Source organism: Cuculus canorus, chromosome 11 (assembly GCF_017976375.1).
Source record: "Cuculus canorus isolate bCucCan1 chromosome 11, bCucCan1.pri, whole genome shotgun sequence".
NCBI classification, from domain to species: Eukaryota; Metazoa; Chordata; class Aves; order Cuculiformes; family Cuculidae; genus Cuculus; species Cuculus canorus.
Window position 1 is genome coordinate 897,322 of NC_071411.1, and position 20,518 is coordinate 917,839.

The window sequence follows — 20,518 nt, forward strand, 5'->3', positions numbered from 1 at the left end:
ATTTTAAAGTAGATAATCTTGTCTTCAAAACATCCCTGTGGGAAGACCGTTTGACCTTATTTTGTTACAGCACTGTGTTTCTCCGTCACTCTGTGGGCAATCACGTCTCTGTATCCCCTTGGTGTAGGCTTTCTTCTAGCTTGGCAATACTTAAGGTGACATTTTGAGGTTATCAAGTCTTAAGAACACCAAATGCAGCTTTCTTTACCTTAATGTTGCCTGCAACAGTGCTTTTCATCCTGAAAGCGACAGTTGGGCTGGGCTGGGTGTCAGTGTCGAGATAAAGATGTCCTTTGATTGATTGACATGAGTTCAGTCTTATTTACAGCACAAGCTGAGGTAAATCTCCCAAAGCAACGTGCTTTAGAAGAGCCACTCTGCAAAATAAATCCTTCATCTGCACCTCTGATTTTAATTTTCTTTTAATTAGAGGTGTACACTATTCCACCTGTTTTTATGCAAGTTGCTGTTACTTCTGATATGTCTCGGCATTGCAGGATATGAACTATTTTCTCTTTTATTGGCTTGGTTGGTGCTGATTCTTATATCTTAAAGTTGTGTAGATGCCCTGAAATTTCCTGCTTTTAATTTAGGGCCCCCTGAGTTTTGCTAGAGAAGCAAGAGGCTGATGTTCCTCAGGACAGTAAATGTGATTGCATGGCTGGCACAGAACCTGAAAGGCTCTGCAAAGATCTGGGTTGGTGTGAGCTTTCTGCCTGTTCCCATTGAATTCCTTCAAAGGAGCAACTTGCTTTCCAGCAGATTTATGCTGGATTCTCTAGTGCCTTCCATCAGATAGTGCACTTGGAATAAAAGCTAGCACACCTTTGTGGCCATCTGGCCTGTGTGGTCAGTCATGCCTTACCAAGGAATAGTGCCTAGAGAATTTCTCAGTGAGAGAAAGCCATCTGATGTCACACTGGACGTGGTCGTGTTCTGAGCTTGAGATTGGTGTAGAGACCTCCAGTTGTTCCTTCCACTTGTCACTGTTGTGGCTCTTTGAAAAGACTGAATGGCATAGATGTGGTTAATGAACTTAGAGCAGGGATCTGAGGAGCATCTTAGACATGGAGATGTTTTGGAGGTCTAAGTGTGGGGCTGGTGATTGTGTTTCTCCAAAGAGAAGCTGGATGAACCTGAATGGGGGTTGTTGTGTTCTCTTTGGCCAGGAGAAGATGCAAGATATATATTGGCTGCTGCGCGTGTGCATCCGCACCATTGAGCATGGTGACAGGACAGGTTCACTTTTCGCTTTCATGCCAGAGTTCTACCTCAGCGTTGCTATAAACAGCTACAGCGCCCTCAAGAACTACTTCAGCCCTGTGAACAGCATGGAGGACCTTCCAGGTGAGGGGTTGGTGAGGCCCTGCTAATTCTGGCATGATAAAGTCTAAAGCAAGCCACAGACTTACGGTGCAATAGTGGTAGCTCACGAAGGTAAGAAAAGCTTCTGTTCCCACCCCAAAGACATAGCTTAAGTGTTCAGGCTGTGCCTGCAGTTGAGGGAGCAGCAGAATTCAGCGGCAGCAGATTTCTTCAGGGCCTGCAGGCTAGACATGGCTTGTCTGCATAAATCTGGGGTGCTACTGGTGTTACTTAGCCTTTTCTGCACTTGGTGTCTTTCCCTTGCTGTCCAACTCAGTTGCATGGTTGTTTCTTTCCTCCAAGTAACTGTTTCAGACTGCGCAGACAGAGATGAGCAGCTCTGTTGGATGCAGATGTGTTTTCCTAGCTGCTTTGACAACCAAGCTGCGGTTGGTTGTACCAGAAATGAATCCCATGGCCTGTGCCGTGTCTGCAGGAAAGCTGGGACCAGAGGGCTGCCCATCAGGCCATTGGGTGAGCCCTGGTTCCTCCTTCTCATTGCAGGCTACGACGAAACCCTGATGCGCCTTGCTGCCATCCTGGCCAAGCATTTTGCTGACTCGAGGATCGTGGGCACAGGTAGAGCTGCCCTCCTCTGCTTTGGGGTGATGATGTTGCAGGTCTGGCTGGCCTCACTGCTGGAGGGCTCACCAGACTTCTGCTGGGATCTGTTGCTGAACCCATTGAGTGCTTTCTACCTCCATATATAAAGAGAGGCTGGGCACTGCCCTTGTCCAATGGGTCCTGCTTATTCCGGGCTTTGATACTCAACATGGGATACCCTTTTGAGAGCAGGGATTATGTCCCAACTACTTGCATATCAAATCCATGGTTACTCCTGAGCTGCCAGAGCACAGACACGCTCTCCTGGCAGCTGGGACAGCAGCCTCTGTGAGGGCGGACCCTCCCAGGCTGTGATGTTCAGGCACTCCCTGACATTCTGTGCATCCTCGGGTGTCTGACCAAGCACCTTCTTGTTCCTCCACAGACATCCGGGACTCCCTGATGCAGGCGTTGGCCAGCTATGTCTGCTACCCACACTCACTGCGTGCAGTAGAGAGGATCCCAGAAGAACAGTAAGTGCTGCCCTGCCTGCTCCCAGGGGCTAGGGCAGGGCTGGGGTGGTGGCAGGGCTGGGTGAGAGAGCAGGGAGGCTGCAAAGCACCACTGAGGGTCCAGGAGCTGGAGCAGGCTGCTGAAGTTGGCTTGAGGAGCCTCCGAACACCCTTATACCAGTGGCTTTGTACTGCCCCAGCTCCCCGAGTCCTACCATGGGTCCTGTTCAATCCTCTGTCCCCACACCCTTCGTGGCTGACTTACATCTTTCATCTGGCAGGCGGATCTCCATGATGAAGAACCTCTTGGCTCCCTATGAGCAGCGGCCCTGGGCGCAAACCAACTGGATCCTCGTCAGGCTGTGGCGGGTGAGTGTCCTGCCTCCCTGCCCCTCTCACCCTCTGGGCCTGGTTGGACAGTGAGGATTTCACTTTTAGGTAGCAGCAAAACCCAACTATTTTCCTCCCTCTGAGATGTTTCCTTGTCTCTTTTCCCAGGGCTGTGGCTTTGGGTACAGATACACACGGCTCCCACATCTCCTGAAAACCAAGCCGGAGGATGCCAGCCTCCCCAGCCTGCAGAGTGAGTGGGGTAGGGATTGTGATGGGTGAGGAGGGAGGGCTGGCCTCTTCCCTAGCAGCCATCCCTGCTGTGGGACAGGCCAGCTGGTGAGATGGCTGCTGAAGTCGGGGGATCCTGGCCAAATATCCATGCCTGACCTTTGCAGCCTGCATTTCCTTTCTTGGACGTGCCTGGTCTATCTGGACTGGCTGGTCACTTTCACATGCAGGGTGGTGAGTTAGACCCATCACAAGGAGTGGTTCTGCCCTTCACAGGAGAAGCGAGAGGCCCTCACCAGAGCTTTATCTCAGAAATGTAAGCCTGGGAGAAGGCTCTCTAATATCCACAGCAAGCTGCTGCTGTGGGGAAGTGTTGGCGACTATGCCAAGCAGTAGAAACCCTGAGAGAGAGAGACCAGGTGCATAAGAAGGCAGGGCACTGCACAGGTTTCCGAGCAGGGAATCTTATTCGGGGATCCCGGATCCTGGCAGAGACTGTGCTGCCTTTGGCATGGCCATTTGGTTCTCGGCGCAGTTGCCAAACTGAGGGGTTCCTTAGCTCTCTTCTGGCTGAGAAGGCTATGGGGATAAGCTGATGCCTTTCCTGAGCTGAAGAACACATCCCCAGCTTCACCCTTGCAGGGTTTAGGCCTGTCCATTCCTGGCCCCCCTCTGCTGTGGAAAAGGCTCTGTGCCAGACCTTGCCCCTGAAGAAGTGCCCAGGGATGGGGGACAGAGGGTGCTGCAGCCTGACATGGGCCTGTGGCACGTGGAGGTGTGTGCTGAGCCCCATCCACCGGGGAGAGCCGCTGATCTCTGTTTTAACAGCAGTCTTGTTTTCTTTCTCTCTCCTGCCTGTGGGTGCCCAGGAGATCTCTCTGTTGCTAGTTTCCAGAGTAAGTTTGTTGTGTGACCCTGTCTTGTCTGGTGAAGTAGCTTTAGAGAGCTCCCTCCTTCCCTGCTTCTGTCTAGAGAGACCCTTCTCGGGGAGGGATACAGGGCTTGATGCAATGGCCGTTTTTCTCAGTTGCATCTGTAGGGGATGCTGGGCAGCCCAGTGCCCACATGGCAGTCCCTGAGGCTGCATCATAGCCTGCTTTTCACCTGTTTGATGAGGGTTAGCTCTGGGGTCAGAGCCCTGCCGCATGCCATGCCAGCCTCAGGTTCCTCTCGGCCTTGGAGGATGATGGGGAAGCCCTGGTACTCATGCAGAAGGGACCTCGTGACTGTCCCCTGCCCTCCTCTGGCACAAGCAAGCCCCTACTCCCATGGGGTGGTGACTGAGCTCCCTCTGTCAGGGGCAGCTCTGAGGCAGGAGCAGAGTTCTTCAGCTTTCTAGGCCTCTCCATTCATCCCTGGGTGGCTCCGTGCAGTCTGAGCCCAGAGTGGGCTGGGCTGACTACTGGTGACTTGCTCCTGGAATCACTATTTTAAGGCGCAACCAAATCAATAATGAATACTGATTTAATTGAAGAGGGACGTGGTACTCAGAGGTGTCCTTGAGATGCTGCCCAGGGAGGAGGAGACGACCCCTCATCAGGCTTCACCTTGTTGAAATGTGAGCGTTGGCAGGGACAACGGAGAAACTGCGGAGCTGAAGGAATCGCTGTTTATCTGGGTCTGCTTCTGCAGGCTGGTCTGAAGGGAGCTGGAGCAACTGCCTCTTCCCCAGTGCTCCAGCCTTGTCCTGCCTCGAGGTGCTTCCCTGGGGGACTCTGCCCAGGTGCGGAGGGCGTGCTGCCCCACTTGTAGCATCCATGGAGCACAGGCACCCATGTCTGATGGGCCTGTGCTCTCCGGTGGTGGGCAGCGAGGGCTAGGAGCAGCGCAGAGAGACCATGTGTTCCTGCCTGCTCTCGGAGCTGTTCCTCAGCCCCACTGGCACCAACCAGCTCTCATGCAGCTCTGCCTCCACTTTGACTGCTGAGAGCTCTGTTCAGAGGTGGGGCCCCGTGCCAGGCCCTGTCTGTCTTGCCTTTACCAGGCTGCAGGGTGGCTTCAGGTTGCAGCACAGGGCTCCTGTGCCCCAGCTTCTGCTCATGCATCCATGAAGTGGTGGAGGGTAGGTGAACGGGATAGTGAGATCATCCAGCTGAGCTGTTGTGCACTGTGGGCCAAAGAATTCACCTACATCCCTTTCCCAAGGCCAGCAAATTGCATAAGTGAAAGAGGTCTTTCAGGAAGAAATCCTATCTTGATCTGACAAGCACCAAAACCATCAGCTGGTGTGCTGTATGAGCCCTTCTGGTGGTGGTTCCATACCGTCAGAACTAAATCCGTCCCTTGTTCCTGGTGGGAATGTAACTGACCTTGTTGCCTGTCTTCTGCTGCTGCTCTGCTTTTCTCTGATGGCTGAAACTCTGAACAGCACAACATTTTATTCCTCAGAAGCGGTGGTGTACGAGGCTAAACTCACTTCTTGGTCCTTTCTAATGGTGAAAAGGAAGTGCAGCCTCTGTGTCTTGTTCAGGAAGGGGGTTTGCTTTTCTTTGAGCTCTGGCGTTCACCCTGCCCATGTTTTTGGAAGCCCCAGAGGTGCTAGTGCTGTGCTGGCTAGAACGACTCCCTGATCCTGCTGTGATTTGGTCACAGAGCCAACACTTGCATTAGCTGTTTTGCCAGCCTTATGCTCTGGAGGTGTGGCCGAGCCCCAGGCTGACACTGGAGTGTCCTGAAGCCTTGGACTTGACCCTATTGATACCTCATCCCCTGAAAGCCGCTTGCTTTCCTCCTGCCTCACCCTCGAATGTTCCCTTCGGTCCTCTCTGAACACATCTTTGAAGGGACTCAGTTCACTACTGAAGTGGTGCGCTGCATCCCCGGCTTACCTTGTCCACTGCTGCTGCATCAGCCCAACAGCCTCTGAGCAGCAGCCAAGTCCTGTCCACAGCTGGATCCTTTCTGGAGCTCAGATTGGCATTGGGTGGAACCGCTTTGCCTCTGAACCTGCTCCGGTGTGGGCTTTCCTCCTCTGTGCTGCCAGCTCCGCTGTGAGTGCTGCAGCATCCAGAGTGCCTCCTGGGCTCCAGACCAAGAAGCCTCCCAAGCAGTGCTGCTTTAAATCTTCCTGGGTCATTAGCGAACTATCAAGCGCATCATTATTCTACTGTGGTGGAAGTACCTGACCTAGCTTTAGTTATCTGGTAGGAGCACTCACTGCAGGCTTCTGCTCTGTTGTTTCTGACTCATTGATGGCCTCGGCTGGGTCAGACTTGCTCCCATCACTCCTTTTTCAATCATTCTGTTAGAAATTGTGCCTGTAGTTGAAGAAACTTTTCATGTAGCCGGTTTCATCATGGATATTTCTTTCACGTCTGTTCCATCTGTTACCCCTTCTTGCTTTCATCAGCCACTGGCTGCATTCAATTAGGTTCACTTTGTGTTCTGCATTTTAACCTCTGTCTCTGCGTCATCCTGGTCTTGGTGAACCTTTTCACCTGAGTGTTTGCTGGGGTGCTGGGCCTTTCTGGCTGCCTAAGAATCTTTTTAAAGAACTCTGTTTCTGTGCACCATTTCCTCCCACCTACATTTCTCTTTCCCCTCTGACTGTGTTGCCTGTATTTTTGCTGGGATATTTCTACTGTGGAAGCATGGGATGCATCTGTAACCACATGGGGCCGTGCTCTGTTGCCCGCATTAAATGTATTGAGGTCATAATTTCTGGCCTTGAAAAACCACTGATTTCTCTTCCAATGACTGCTCTTTATCTGCCATAATGAAGTCTAAGCCAAGATGGAGTGGCTTTTGTATTAAGGAGTTACGAGTTTTAGAAATGCTAATGCCATGCCACTCATTCTCTGCATGGCACTAGTAAGGGCTGTGTCATCACCCAGGAGGATAGTGGTGACTGGAACATGAGTGGAAATGCCTCAGCAAAGTAGACCTTGCTGATGAGGACCAGGGTCTAACACCACGGCTGGATTTCTAGAGACTAGTAATGATTCCCTATGGAGAACCTGACCTGGGAACTCATGCAAGGGACAAAGCTGCTCTTGCTGTAGCCCAGGGCTGGTTCCTGATGTTGCTTTCAAAGAGCGGCAGTGGTCACAGTATCTTTAGATGCAGAATCCTCTTGGGAGCAACACAAACCAAGGATGTCCAGTGTTTCCTGGTGTTAGCTTAAAACCTTACAAACCCCTATGTGACTGTGGAGAAATTTGACAAGAGGCATCACTTTTGAATGCTTTTATAGACTGGCACAGTCTTTGCCAGCAGCAGGGAAAGCATTTAAGAACCTAGAATTGGAGGTTTGGAGCAAATTCACACCACTTATTGGAAAAAGACCTTGAGGAAATAGGCATTGGCTAAAAATCAGAATGACATGCATAGCAGCATCTTTCAAAAAGCCAAAGCAGCCTTCAAATGAGAGAGGCTTTGGCTGGGCCATTCATGTTGAGATCCATCTGCCTGGACATGCTGATAAGAGAGGCTTTGGCAACGGACCAAGGGGACAGCCTGCAGAGCTCAGCCCCAGCAGTGGTGATCATTGCCTTGTGCTGCGTTGGTGCTCGAATGCTGGAAGGGGGCTGCCGTGTCAGTGGTTTTGATAAAAAGCACCTTGTACGCATTGAGGGGAGGTTGGGGAAAAGCTCACACCAAAGCTCAACCCTGCAAAGGAACCTTTCCCGTTTGTGTGTCCCTTTTTTCCCTGCCCATCCATGGGGCCCAGTGCCCTGTGCAGAGCTGACTCTGTGTGACCCCGCTGCTGGGTCTGACCCAGTCTGTGCTCTAGAGAGTGAGAATCCCAGAGGTGCGGTGCCACGTGCTGCAGGGATGTGTGTGTGTGCTGGGGCTCAGCCCCGCCTGCCTGGGCCTGCTGAGAGCAGAGCCAGCCCCAGCTCTGTGCAGAACCTTCTCAGGAGTGGGATCTCACAGGTACTTTCCTCCTTGGATGCAGACGAGTGTGCACAGCTGTGTGGGACCAGGGGTGGCCGTGCTGGCTCCAGGCAGCTGCTGCTGCCATGCTGCTGTCAGGAGTAATTAATGCTGAGCTGAGCGGGAGGGATGCTGAGCTGCCGGGAAGCACTCCCGCAGACGTGGGCAGCAGCAAGGACCCAGGGCTCTTCCCTGGTTAATTCAGGCTGGCATTGCAAAAAGTGCTTGGAGGCTGGACAGGCAAGATCTGTGCTTCTAATCATCTATGGCTGCTCCAGGATGAGGCCACTGAAGCTGTCACTGTCTCGTTTCAGAGCCGTGTCCCTCCACCTTGCTGCAGCGGCACATGGCAGACCTGCTCTGCAGCGACCGTGACCTGGCCCCCAGCTTCCTCAACAGCGTCCTCAACCAGCTGAACTGGGCTTTCTCCGAGTTCATTGGCATGATTCAGGAGGTGAGTCTGCTCCCGGGGCTCTGAGGTATGGCACTCAATGGGTGCCTGTGCCCTACACACAGCGAGATTCAAGACGTGGCTCTTGGAGTTGGGAATCCAGAGATTCCTTGGCACACGTGGGAGCTGAGCTGGGTGGGGGTCACGGCCCTCCATTTGGGACGGGGCATCTTGTTAAGCTGTCTCCATTGCCTGGCAGATCCAGCAGGCAGCAGAGCGCTTGGAGAGGAACTTTGTGGACAGCCGGCAGCTGAAGGTGTGCGCCACATGCTTTGACCTGTCGGTGAGCTTGCTCAGGGTGCTGGAAATGACCGTCACACTGGCACCAGAGATCTTTCTCGACTGGAATCGCCCATCGTCAGAGCTGCTGCTTCGAAGGCTTGCCCAGGTATCACCCTTTAGCGAGGTGTGAAGAAACATCCTCTGAAGGGGCATGGGGGCCCCTCTGCCCTCCATCCAGGTCTGCTGTGAGCCTGGGGCTCCTGCAGCAAATGCTGTAGTTCCCAAAGCTGCTGTAGCAAACCCAGCTGCTGCAGAACCAGTGGTGCTCCCTAAAATCACTACATGTCACCTGCGTTCCTCCTTTGCAACCAGTCTGCCCACAGCTGATTTCTACCCCTACTAGGTGGGAGGATGATGGCTACTTAACTCTACCTTCAGAGTGGCTGTGGCCCATTTCTTCCTCCCAGTAGACGCTGAATGCTCCTGTGACGAGCAGTGCCATAATATCTGGAGAGGAGATGTGGAGAGCATAGTTGGCACCACAGGGAACACACCCCAACATCTGGGCAGGTGTGTTGGTTCTTTCTCCCTCAGTCCTGGACTGTGGTAACCAACGTCTGCACTTCCCTGCTGGGGTGACCGGGACAGACCCATCCCAACCTACAACACCTCTCAGGCTCTAGTAGAGTGGTTTCTGTTCTAAAGCTGAGCAGCCCTGATGACAGGCTGCTCTCATCCGAGCCAGCGGGTGGGGAGCAGCTATATCAACCTCAGCTGGACCACAGGGGCTGGGTTGCTCCAAGGCTGAGACTCAGAGCTCTGAGCATGAGACAAAGCAAGACACGGTGGGGTCTAGCACAACAGTACTGAGGGAAGTGCTCAGCCTCAGATCCTGGGCTTTTCCCTGTGGAGGAGGAGAGCAAGGAGCCCTCAGTATCTTGAGGCCCTGCTGAACGTGGGATGCAGACTTCTGCTCTGCAGGCACGAGGGTGGCAGGGAGAGGGATGCTGCATCTGAGAGCTGGTGCACAGCTTGCAGCGGTTGTGTCAAGCTTGGAGCAGTCCCTGCTCATCCCACTGAGGGTTTGAGTGAGAGCTAATGGTGGCTAATTAAGTGTCTTTACAGTTGATTCCTTCTCTGCTGGTCATGGGCAGAAATCTCTGCCTGTGGTGCTGCTCTGTCCAGTAGCGAAGCAGTTGCTCTCTGTGCTCATCCCATGCTTCAGGGCTGGTAGGTCTGTCCTGCTGCTGTCTCCAGGCAGGCCAGGACCTGGACTGCGCTCACTCCCCTGACGCTGCTTTTGCCCCACAGCAACTGCCAGCTCCCTCTTCATAGGCTGTGGCTGTCCCAGCACCTGTGATTTCTGCTTGCCAAGAGCTTTTATCCTCAGAAGTGGCTTGGCATCTGTAGGTGGGATTCAGACTTAGGTGGAAGACGAGGCGTTGTGACCTCAGACTGACTCTTCCCTGGGAGGTTTGGGTCTGGTACAACCCCTGTGGTGTGTCGCCACCTCCCTCTGTGCCGGGGCCAAGCTAGGACTGTGTTTGAGCCTCCCTGTGTGCATCCACTGGCTCCCAGGCACTGAGCCATTCACAGGAAGGTCCATCCGAAAAATACAAACCCTCTCTGCTTTTCCCCACACAGCTCTTGAACCAGGTGCTGAACCGTGTGACAGCTGAAAGAAACTTGTTTGACAGAGTAGTCAACCTCCGTCTGCCAGGTGAGTCCATGGTTAACTCCACTCCTCTCCACTGGAAAGGCATGGAGCCGTGCCCTTGGGGAGAGGGATGGCTTGTGCTGAGCGTGGGTGCAGAGGGGTATGGGATCAGACCTCAGGCCTGCCACCACCCTGGCTGGGAAAGCCACTCTGGTGCCGCAGACTGCCACAGGTCTTCAGAGGACAGGTAAACCCTCATGGTAGACCTGAGCTTCACTGCCCTTTCTAGGCTCTTATCCTCTGTGTGCCCAGCAGCCTGGTTCCCTCCAGGCTTTGTCCTCCCGAGGCATTGATGCATGGGTCTGGCTGTCTGTGATGGCAGTGGCAGCCCCGCTATGCTTGGGCAGAGAGATGCCTCGCGAGACACTGCTATGCCGAGGGTAGGTGTAGGCTGTTTGAAAGGCTTAGAGCCCTGGACGGGTTGCAGTTCAGGCAGCGGCCTTGGTTGCTCTGCATCGAGTAAAAGGTGCACTGAGGTGCTGGAGGAAGCTGTTTGCACCACCAGGAGCCTCTGCTTCTTGTATTACATGTGCAGCAGCTGGATTTTCTTGCTTGATTAGGAGGGGACAAACAACCTTCCCCTCTTGAGGCTTTGAAGAGGCAGTGGTGCTCCTTTGTGAAGGCAGTGCTGAATCTGGGGTTCGCATTAGTGGGGAGACTCCTCTGTCCTCAGTGAAACCCATGGCTCCACAAGAGAGCCCAAGTTGCAGTCCCAACCTCCTGGACTGCTCTGCCACCAGGTCTGGAGGTTGCAATGAGCCCTGCTCTGCTTGTCCTGCGTTGGCAGTGCCTCTATCTTTCTCTTTTGCTTCTGTAGGGCTGGAGAGCGTGGACCATTACCCGATCCTTGTAGCTGTGACGGGGATACTGGTCCGGCTGCTTGTGGACACTGATGTTCAGGGGTGAGTGGCTTTTGACTTCAGAAGTGCACGTGGCATTGCTTTGGGTGCTGCAGTAGCCACTGCTGCGGGACATGTTGCAGGAGCAATGTGTGTGCATGGGGGCCAAGGAGAGGTGAAGCAGACATGCATGGGGCAGGCGTCCGTGGGCTCCTGCTGGGTGCAAAATCCCTTCCCATAGTGCAGGAAAGCCCTCAGGAGAGGTAGGTACATGGCGGTGTACCGACAGCACACGCACCCCTCCTGAGGATGGGGTCTGGTGCTTGGTGCAGCAGGATGGCTGCTGACGGACGTTGTGAGCTCCGTGTGTAAAAGAGCTGTGCTGATGCGATGATGCAGGCAGAGTGACACCCAGCAATGAATGCAAGGGAGTCCATTAAAGCTCCTTTGCTCTGGACACATCTTAAGGAGGGATCAAAATGTGTGCAGAGCTCTGTGGCTGCCCAGACCTGTGGCACAAGGGTGAGGTATGTTCTGTCCAGACACTTGTGTGGTGTTGATTTTAAGATGAAGACAGTCTTGTCTTTGTGGTAACCAGTTCTTCAGAGAGACAGCTCTGGGGGAGTGGTGTGGCCAGACAAAGCCACAGCTGATCTGGTGGTATGTATGTCTGTTCCTGCTTGTACTGAGTCCTGAAAACAGGCTGATATCCTCTGTAGCCGTGCGTTTGCCCTCTCCAGTGTCACTGGTAAGTGTCTTGCCCGGCCACCGTGCCCTGCAGGATGCTGTAGGAGATGGGGCTCTTCCATCTGCACTGCAAGTCCTGCTGCTTTTGCCTTTGGAGAACATGATAGTGTCTGGCTTTGCAGAGAGTGGTGCCCCATCTGGATGAGCAGCTTAGCCCTGCAGCCAGTCTTTCAGCTTCTTCTTTCAAGGACTCAAAGATATACACAAATATATCTAATTATATCCTGCCTCCCATGGCTGCTGCACCCGTCTCACAGCCCCAAGTGTGACAGTGCCTGGAGCTTAGCACAAGGTCACTGATCAGTGGCCTTTCAGGACTGTGAACAGGGCTGGATTTTGCTTCCCTCCACAACCCTGCTCTGTGGAAAGGGCAAGCATCATGATTTTGATGCCACAACGAGACACTTCTTCCCGAGGGGAAACAGGGAGATGATAAAGCAGGTCGCGGCTTGTCGGGTGGGACAAAAAGTCCTTCCTTGGCTGCCTGTCCTTGAACATCTGTCCCAGACCAGATCACCTGTAGAGTCAAAGAGGAGAAGTGATAAAGCTCTTTCTCTGACCCTCAGTTCAGCACACTCTGAAGCGCACTGTGATGATGGTGATGTGACGAGAATCATGTCCTTCTCAGTCCTGCGGAGACAAAAGCTTCCCGGCTGTGTCTCCTTTACCTGAAAAGCCAGTCTTGCTTTGGGCAGGGAAACCTGGTCAGCTGGTGTCCAAGGGGTTGTACCTCACCAAGCAGTGCTGTTCCCTCTCTGCCAGCGGCATCCTCCAGTCCTTGGGCTACAGAGGAGTGTTCTGTGGTGTGCAGGTGGGAAGTGGCAAGTCTCTGACTGATCAGGGGCTTTGTACTCGCCTCCTTGTGCAATGGAAAGCAGAAATGAATAGGAAATGGGGGAATGATGTGGGCAAAGCATCATGTCCTTATGGTGGACCTAGCTGAGCAGGAAGAGGACAAGGTGAAACAAGAGGAAGCCTAAGGAAGAAATGTCTATAAACCAAAATGCTTCTTTGTAATTTTGCAAAGCCCTGCACTAAATCTGAGGTTTGAGACATCACTGATCTAGAAAAGGCAAGCAAACAGTGTGGAGGAGCCATTTAGGTCAATCAAGACAAAAGTACCAGGGCCAAGTGGCTTGGAGACCCTCTGCCACTAGCAGAGCTGAGGGGATGGGCAACCTGACCTGATGAGCGTGGTGGCAGGCAGAATGACTCTCAGTGCAGGCTCCATCTGCCACCCATGCTCTGCGCAGCGCTCTGAACTGAGGACCAGGCTGTGAGAGTACCTCACCTGGGGGGGCCGCTCTGTGCAGACGCGTACAAACAGCAGACAGGGTTGAGAAGAACCAGCACGTATTAGAGGAAGCCCAGGAGCTTTTCTGCTGCCTTTGGGTTCCTTGGGGTTTTGGTCTGGTTTGATCCTGTGGCGAGTCTCCTGGCCCCAGCGCCGCAGGGAGGTGCAGCAGGGGTGAGCCAAGTGCTGCAGGGAGCTCCTGCCCAGTCACCCGAAAACCAGGGTGGCTCAGCATCTACTTGCCCAGCACAAGACATCCAGCTAGGCATCAAGTTTTCTTGCCATGGACTCTTGGCACGAAACAGAGCCATTAAGCACAAGGAAAGGGAACGCTGCCCAGGCTGGGATGTGATGAGACAGTTGATACATCATACACCTCGGTCCCTGGATGCAGTGGGCTGTGCTTTGGGGAGAGAAGAAATGCATTTCCTCGGCAGAGCCGGCAGAACGGCTGGTGCTGTTCGTGGGGAACGTACCGGGGGGGGGGGGGGAACGTGAGCCAGAGCACAGAGCAGTACCTAGCTCACACCTAGGTTTCATGGTTAAAAAAGGAGTCTGACCTTATTGATCTTCATGTTTTTCCAAGCTGCCAGCTCTAAATGCTGCTTCCTGAGCAGTGGGCTTGCCAGGGCTAGGATTTCCATCGCCTTGGGGCTGTCAGGAACTCCTGGGTGGCAGGAGGAGGTGTAGTGCTGGCCAGCACCAGCCTTCACTGCTTCGAGCTCTTTGGAAAACCATGAGCAGCATAAGGAAGGGATCCAGGTCCAATGCTGTGCATTGTGTGTCAGCATCAGTGCAGGATGGTGCTCAGTGTGCCCCCATTGCCCTGGCAGGGATGTGAAGTGCCAGGGCAGACAGGAGTCAGCATTGGAGGCTGGTCCCCAAAGTCTATCCCCATGTGCACAGGCCCTGTGTGCCAGGGCTGCCGTGCTTTGTGCTGCCCCGTTACTTTACCCTGCAGAGTCCAGGAGCGGGAGGCTGGTTTGGCAGCGAGCCGGGGCTGTAATGGTGCGGATGGCTGCTGAGAGAGCACAGCATATTCCTTGGGGACCATCCATTACATTTCCCAACCCCTGCCTGTCAGGGAGGCTGTGCTTGTGGCTATGTTTTTCTTTGCTGAGATGACTTGCCTTTAAGGCTACTTAATGAACTGCTTCGGCGGTTCGGGTGGCCTCGCTTGGCTCATCAGAGCAGCAGCGTTGTGCAGGGTCCTTCCTGAGCATCAGAAAGGTGTGAAATGAATCAGCAGGGTTTTCCTGGGTGAAGGCAGGCTGTAGGGAGCCCTTGGGAGTGGCGCTGATCTAAAACTCGGCTGTCCTGGCCCCAGCACAGTGGGGCTCAGCTTTCCTGGGGGATAGGAGAGGTCAAGGCTGGAGTGACCCCAGAGGGGTCCTTGGCAGCTTTTCTTGCACTGCAGTTGGCCTGAGCTTTCCCCAAGCTTCAGTCATTCCCCTCAGCTGAGGATGCAGGTGTGCAGGAACACTGGTGCCAGGGAAGCTGATCTTGGCTGCACTAAGTGAGAGGGCGAGGAGAACTACAAGAGTGGCAACAGAAGAGCGGCAGATGGGTAGCACCTGCTCTGGGCGCTGGAGGCTGGAGCGGCACATCACCTCGCCTTTCAGAGGCAGACACAGTGTTGATGTGGTGTGTGCTCCGCAGGGGCTCAGTGCTGGCTCAGCAGGTGCCGACCACGCTTGGGGCAGTGCCTTTGTTGGGTTTGGACCTAGGCCCTCTCGGTGGCATCTCCGCTCTTTCCCAGACGTTCCCAAGGCAAATTCAACCCATCCCGCCCATGGGATCCCTGCATGGATGCAAAGCTAGGGGATGGCATTGCCTCAGCTTTGTCCTCGAGGGGCAGGATGACACTCACCTCTCTGTCCGACACCGAAGCACCTCACCACCCCTAGCAGCACCCCAGTGTGGCCGGCTCAGCACCCTGGGCTCATCAGGACCCTGTGCTAACGCGAGGCGGTCAGGGCCGGCAGCAGAGAGCACGTGAGGAGCAAGGGCACAGACCAGTGGGATCTGTCGCTCTGCATCCTGTTGTCTTTGCCAGCGGCTGCAGGGCACACGGCAGCAGGGCACGTATCGCATGGAGCTGCTCGGTGTCAGAGTCGGGGACACTGGGCGGCTGCGGCTGGCTCAGCAGAGCTGCTCTCCCAGTTGCTTTCCTCTCCTCGGACAGACAGGGCTTTCTGACAGGTGCTTTGGGCACGTCTGACTTTTTGCTGGGAAAAACACTGCTTGTTTACTGGCTGAAAAAGTTGAAGGATGGGTGCTAGCTCTGTCCCAATGGCACAGGGACCTTCGCCTCGCACGGGTCCCAGGACTGACAGAAGTTCCCGGGGCCGGGGCACACAGCCCGGGGGGGACTGTGAGCTGGGGAAGTTCTGTTCAGGGTCCTGGCCCAGTTCTGGGGTTGTGTCCGAGCAATGGTGCTGGCACCCTGAGCTACAGGCAGCTCCCTGCTCCCACCCTGGCTGTGGAGGGCGGTGGTGGCCGGCAGATGTGGGCACACCCTTATCCCTCTGTGGGATCAGGCAGGCATGTTGGGGGGCACAGCTGCTCCCTGTGCCGGGGCAATTCGGGGCTGGGTGCTGGGGAAAGCGGGGCAGGAGTTCCCTGAGGTGGGTGGGCTCTGTCTGCGAAGGGTGCTGGGACGTGGCTGAAGCCTGACCCCAAGCCCTTTTCCCCAAGGTGCCTTTCCCCCACATCAAAACCCTGCTCATCCCTGTCACGGTCCGGATGTGCCTGTGCAGCAGTTGCTGCTGCTCCTTCCCAGCTCCCAGCCCTCACTGGAGACCTGCCCTTCCCAGAACAAATCACTGACGCTCTGCTCCCACCATCCCCAGGCCACCAGCTCTGTCTCGGCACATTTAACCCCTCTCCAAGGCTGACCTAATGCTGTTTGATGGAAATGGAGGCTGTGAGCCTGCTGGGAATCACCTGACTCCATGGGCCAGGCCAGCAGGGATTTGGGGCTCCCTCAGCCTCCCATTGCTGCGCCTGTGGGACACGGGATGGCTCTGCACTGCTGCCCTGCAAGGGCAAGGAGACACTGAGCCCAGCATCAGCTTAAAAAAATAGGCATTTTTATTCCAATGTAACTAGAGAATTACGACCCAAGAGAGGAGAGGATTACTCACATTTATCGATAGGCTCATTAGATTACTGCTAAATCGCTGTGCTTCGGCAGCGCTTGGCTGCCTAAGGAGAAGCAGTGGAGGAGGGTGGTGCAGCGGAGACCTCATTGTCCTTGATGGCATGGGCAGCTCAAAGCAGTGCGGGCCGGGCGCTGTACCACAGCACCTAATCTTACCTTGGCTATTTACAGCTTCTCTGGAAGTGAAAGCTTGTGCTGTTCGCTGGACTGTGGCTGGGCAGGCGCTGAGCTCCATCCCTCCTGCGTGGCCCTCTTCATGGAGGGCTGCAAATCCCCCCATGACAGGGTCATGCTCTCCCCACTCCCAGCTGCAGGACCAGCAGGGACTGGGAGAGGACGGTGGCACTGCCATCCCAGGGGCCCTGGCGTGAGCGAGGACAGTGCTGCACTCGTCACAGCTGTTCCCTGGCCAGGGGCGTCCGTGCTGGCGGCACCGGGCTGGGTCTCGAGGCTGTGGCAGGCTGCTGGTCCCACCATCGCCCTTTGGAAGTTTGGCTGCCCAAATGGAGCTGGGCTTTCTCAGGCCTGTGGGGTTTGTCAGCGTTACCCTTATGCTAATGAGGCCATTACCAGGGCCTTACGTGAAGAGCTCTTGCTGGGCACCACGGGCGCCCGGCCCAACCCCACCAGGAGCTCGTGGCTGAGGCGGTTGCAGGTAATGCTGATCGCCCCTGTGGGCTGCGGTCAAGCGGGGAGTTGGGGGTGCCTGATAATCCTGCTTCTAGCAGCGATGGAGGAGAACAGCTCTTGGGCGGCCCCAGCTCTCTTCCCATTTCTACGGAACAATGGGGGTGTCCGAAAAGACGGAGCTGATGGACTCCGAGTCTGACTTGAGCTGCAGGACCTTGGGGTGCTTGACATCAGGGAAGTCCTCGCCGAGGGCCAGGCGGATCTTGCCATTCTGTGTCTCCCTGACGGGCTCGAGGAAGACCACGTGCTTGTTGGTGCTGACCTTGCGGTTTGGCCCATCGGTGGCGGGGGGAGTGGTGCTGAGGATGGAGGACTGGGCACTGCACTCCTGTGGGGGGCTAAGAGGAGCCGGCTTCTTGCAGCAGCTCAGGCAGCGGCAGGGTGTGAGGTACAGGTAAATAAGCACAAGCAGCAGGCTCACGATGCAGCCCAGCAGGGTCGTGAGGCCGGTGCTGAAGGTCTCCCCGTCTGGCTTGGGGTAGTGGACCGTCACGTTGACTTCGCAGAGCCTGCTGGAATTGTGGGGGCTGTTCATGGCCAAGCCCACGTAGACCCCCGAGTGCCAGGGCTTGGCAGCTGCAATCCTCAGGCTGCCGTTGCGGTAGAGCTCCACGGAGCGGTTGCTGTTCCCTGGGTGTTTGATGGGCTCGTGGTGAGGGGAGATCCACATGTAGGTGGCGGCGGGTGGCAGGCTGGTGTTGCAGGCGAGCAGAAGGGGCTGACCCACCAGCACAGGGAGGGGCACCGGGGGCGCTTCTTCAGGGTCCACCGAGCAGTTCTCAAACATGTCATTGTATTTGAGGAACTTGATCAGGGACCGGGGCACGTCATCAGACACCTTGCAAGTGTGTTCCTCAAAGAAATCCTTCACGGAGCTGAAACCTCGCTGCTTCCAGCGCTGGAGCATCACGTAGATCTGGCAGCTGCACCTGATGGGGTTGTTGTGCAGGTACAAGCCGTTCCTGATGTTCTCGGGCAGAGCCGCCAGCTCCTTCACTGGGATGCTGCTCAGGCTGTTGGAGGAGAGGTCCAGTGTGCGGAGGCTGTAGTTGCCCAGCCCCTGCACCGAGTGAAAGGGGAAGGTGGTCAGGTTGTTCCAGCTCAGGTAGACTTTCCGCAGGCCGCTCAGCCTGGCAAAGGCATTTTCGTCCACTCGTTTAATGTGGTTGTTGTAGAGTAGAAGCTCCTCCAGGCTAACCAGTGCATTGAAGTAGTGCGTCTCAACGGCATGGAGGCGGTTGGAGGACATGTCGAGGTGCCGCAGGTGGGAGGCGTTGTGGAAAGCCTGCGGAGAAAGGTCTTTGATCTGGTTGTGGCTGATGTGGAGGGCCTCGAGGTGCGGGAGGGCAGCCAGCCAGCGGTCGTGGAGCCCGGTGAGGGCGTTGTGGCTGAGATCCAGGGTGGTGGCGGTGGGCAGTAGTGTGGGGGGCACGTGCTGCAGAGCCTGCCGGCTGCAGCTCAGCAGGTCCGAGGTGCAGATGCAGGCGGCAGGGCAGCCGCGGGGCAGTGGGGCAGCGCGGGGCGCACGGCTGTGGGCACACAGCTGGAGCAGCAGAAGCATCTTTGCCACCCGTGCCCAGAGCAGGGCTGCAGGTGCCTTCGGGGTCATTGTGCTGGGTGGTGCAGTCCCGCGGCACAGCCGGGCTCGACGAGATGCAAGAGAAACCGTGCCGCGGTGCTGCCTTGGCAGGGGGCTTTACCGAGCATCTATCCCTTTGTAGCCCGCGATGGAAGATCCTGGTTCCAGCTGCGGTGCTGGAAAAGAGCTAAGGGGCAGCATTGCTGTGCCCGGCTGTGCCGCGCGTCTCGCCGGGGCTGCGGTACCTGTGCAGTGGCTGTGGCACCTGGGGGTGGGCGATGATGTCCGGCATCAGGGGCTGGGACACTCCGGCGTTCTGGGGCTGCGTTTCAGGTTGGGCAGACGCCTCACTGCCTCCCACAGCTGCGCATCCTTGGAGTGCGAGGTTCCTCACGGCTCAGTGCTGCTGCAGCGCGTCCCCACACTCTGGTTCCCGGTGACCCTGGCTGGCCTCTCCATGAGCCGGGCTCGCTGTGGAACACCATCCCACTCCTGCTCCTATTTACACAGCGGCGGAATGCGACGTGTGCGCCGCGCGGGATCCCATTGGTGCTGGCGCGGGGAGCGGTGGCCGTGGCGGCCCTCCCTTGCTGTCCGGCGGGTGGGCAGGGCGATGCACAGCCCGCACCAGCCCTGCGTGGTCACCGTCCCCAGGGGTGCTGAGGGCCACTGCACCCTCGCGCCAGCCACATAGCCGCCATCGGTCCCGCTGCCAAACGCAGCCCGGCCAGCCGGGATGCAGGAGGCAGCCTCACTGGCTCAGCCACTGGGAGATGCTGGGACAAAGATGCTTGTCCCCATCTCTGGGAGCCCCCGTGTCCCATCCTGCACCCAGGCCAGGAGCAGTGTGGCCGTCATGCTCCCCCCCCCAGCTGCTCGCCTCCCAACCATGAGGCTTCTGGTCATCCTCTCCACCCCCAGGAACGGGCAGGGACCGCCGGCACCCCGACTGTAGGGGGATCGGGGCCGAGCACGGGGGGGGACCCCCGGCTGCCAGAGGGACAGGATGGGGGCCATGGGGTGGAGGACACGCAAGCGTGGCTTCACCTGGGGATTGGGAAGCTGGGCTGGGGAATTGGCTTCTATTAGGGCAGCTAAAACCTCCTGTAGCAGCAGCTGAGAGGGGCTATTGTTAACCCCCTGCGTGCTGTTCATTGAGGGGCCATTAACCCCCTGCGCCCCAGCTCGGGCTCAGCTGCTGCCGCTGGGCTTCTCCCTCACCCCAGAGCCAGCCACGGAGCCAGCTCTGCTCTTTGCCAAGGGGAGCGGTGGCTGCGGCACTGGTGCCTGGTGGAGGTGCCCGCTGAGGTGCCCTTCACCTGTCCTGGTTGTCCTCGCTGGTGATGGAAGCTGGGGAGAGCCACAGCTGCGCCCCTCCTGCCTTGTGGGATGTGTACTTTCCCTGGGGGGCACCTTGGTAGCCACAGCCCTGGCATGAGGCTGAGGGGGGGCCTCCCCTCGTGGTGCTGCGAGGCCAGGGTGGTGCCGGCTGCTTCAGCCGCCCTGCAGGTCCCCAGGCTCCGCCGAGCACTGGTGCAGGAGCTGTAGTGTCGGCAAACGCTAATGCACCGTATTGATCCGGGGAGCCTCGAGCAGGGGGTGGCGGAGGAGAAGGGGGGAGGCTGCTCTTTGGCTGCATTTGAGCACAGTTCCCCTGCTCAGCACAGCCAGGAACACGGAGCCATTGGTATGGGTGCTGCATGTGTCTGGCTGTGCCCTGGGCTCGTCCCCAAGGGGCACAGGAGCCAGGGGGCTCCCCAGGGCTGCGGGCACTCCAGGGCACCCAGCCCGGGGCTCCCCCTCACCTCTGTCATCGCTCTCCGTGCCAGGCATAGCATCCGCGCCATCTATGGTGCCACCCTCCTGCCATGCAGTGCTCAGGGCCCCGGTGTCTCCTGCAGCTGCAGGGTGGGATGAGGTCCAGCTGCAGCGATGGTACAGCAGAGCACTGACTGTGTCC

The 20,518-nt window shown here is 56.4% G+C and overlaps 2 protein-coding genes across 8 annotated transcripts in view; one reads left to right on the top strand and one right to left on the bottom strand.

Moving 5' to 3' along the window:
• The window catches only part of RNF123 (ring finger protein 123), a 47,500-nt gene that overhangs the window by 25,529 nt on the left and 1,453 nt on the right, over positions 1-20,518 (top strand). For 6 of the 7 annotated variants that reach the window (XM_054076284.1, XM_054076288.1, XM_054076286.1 and 3 more), the window contains 10 exons: positions 1,170-1,347; positions 1,870-1,944; positions 2,354-2,441; positions 2,702-2,789; positions 2,919-3,003; positions 3,851-3,877; positions 8,171-8,310; positions 8,507-8,695; positions 10,174-10,249; positions 11,064-11,148. In XM_054076284.1, coding sequence (XP_053932259.1) covers positions 1,170-1,347; positions 1,870-1,944; positions 2,354-2,441; positions 2,702-2,789; positions 2,919-3,003; positions 3,851-3,877; positions 8,171-8,310; positions 8,507-8,695; positions 10,174-10,249; positions 11,064-11,148 — 1,031 coding nt within the window. The remainder of the gene's footprint in view (positions 1-1,169; positions 1,348-1,869; positions 1,945-2,353; positions 2,442-2,701; positions 2,790-2,918; positions 3,004-3,850; positions 3,878-8,170; positions 8,311-8,506; positions 8,696-10,173; positions 10,250-11,063; positions 11,149-20,518) is intronic. The other variant, XM_054076290.1, reaches the window with a different exon arrangement.
• Positions 13,602-20,516, bottom strand: AMIGO3 (adhesion molecule with Ig like domain 3). The gene has a single exon (XM_054076299.1). The coding sequence runs from the start codon at positions 18,586-18,588 to the stop codon at positions 17,065-17,067; it is 1,524 nt and encodes a 507-aa protein (XP_053932274.1). The 5' UTR covers positions 18,589-20,516; the 3' UTR covers positions 13,602-17,064.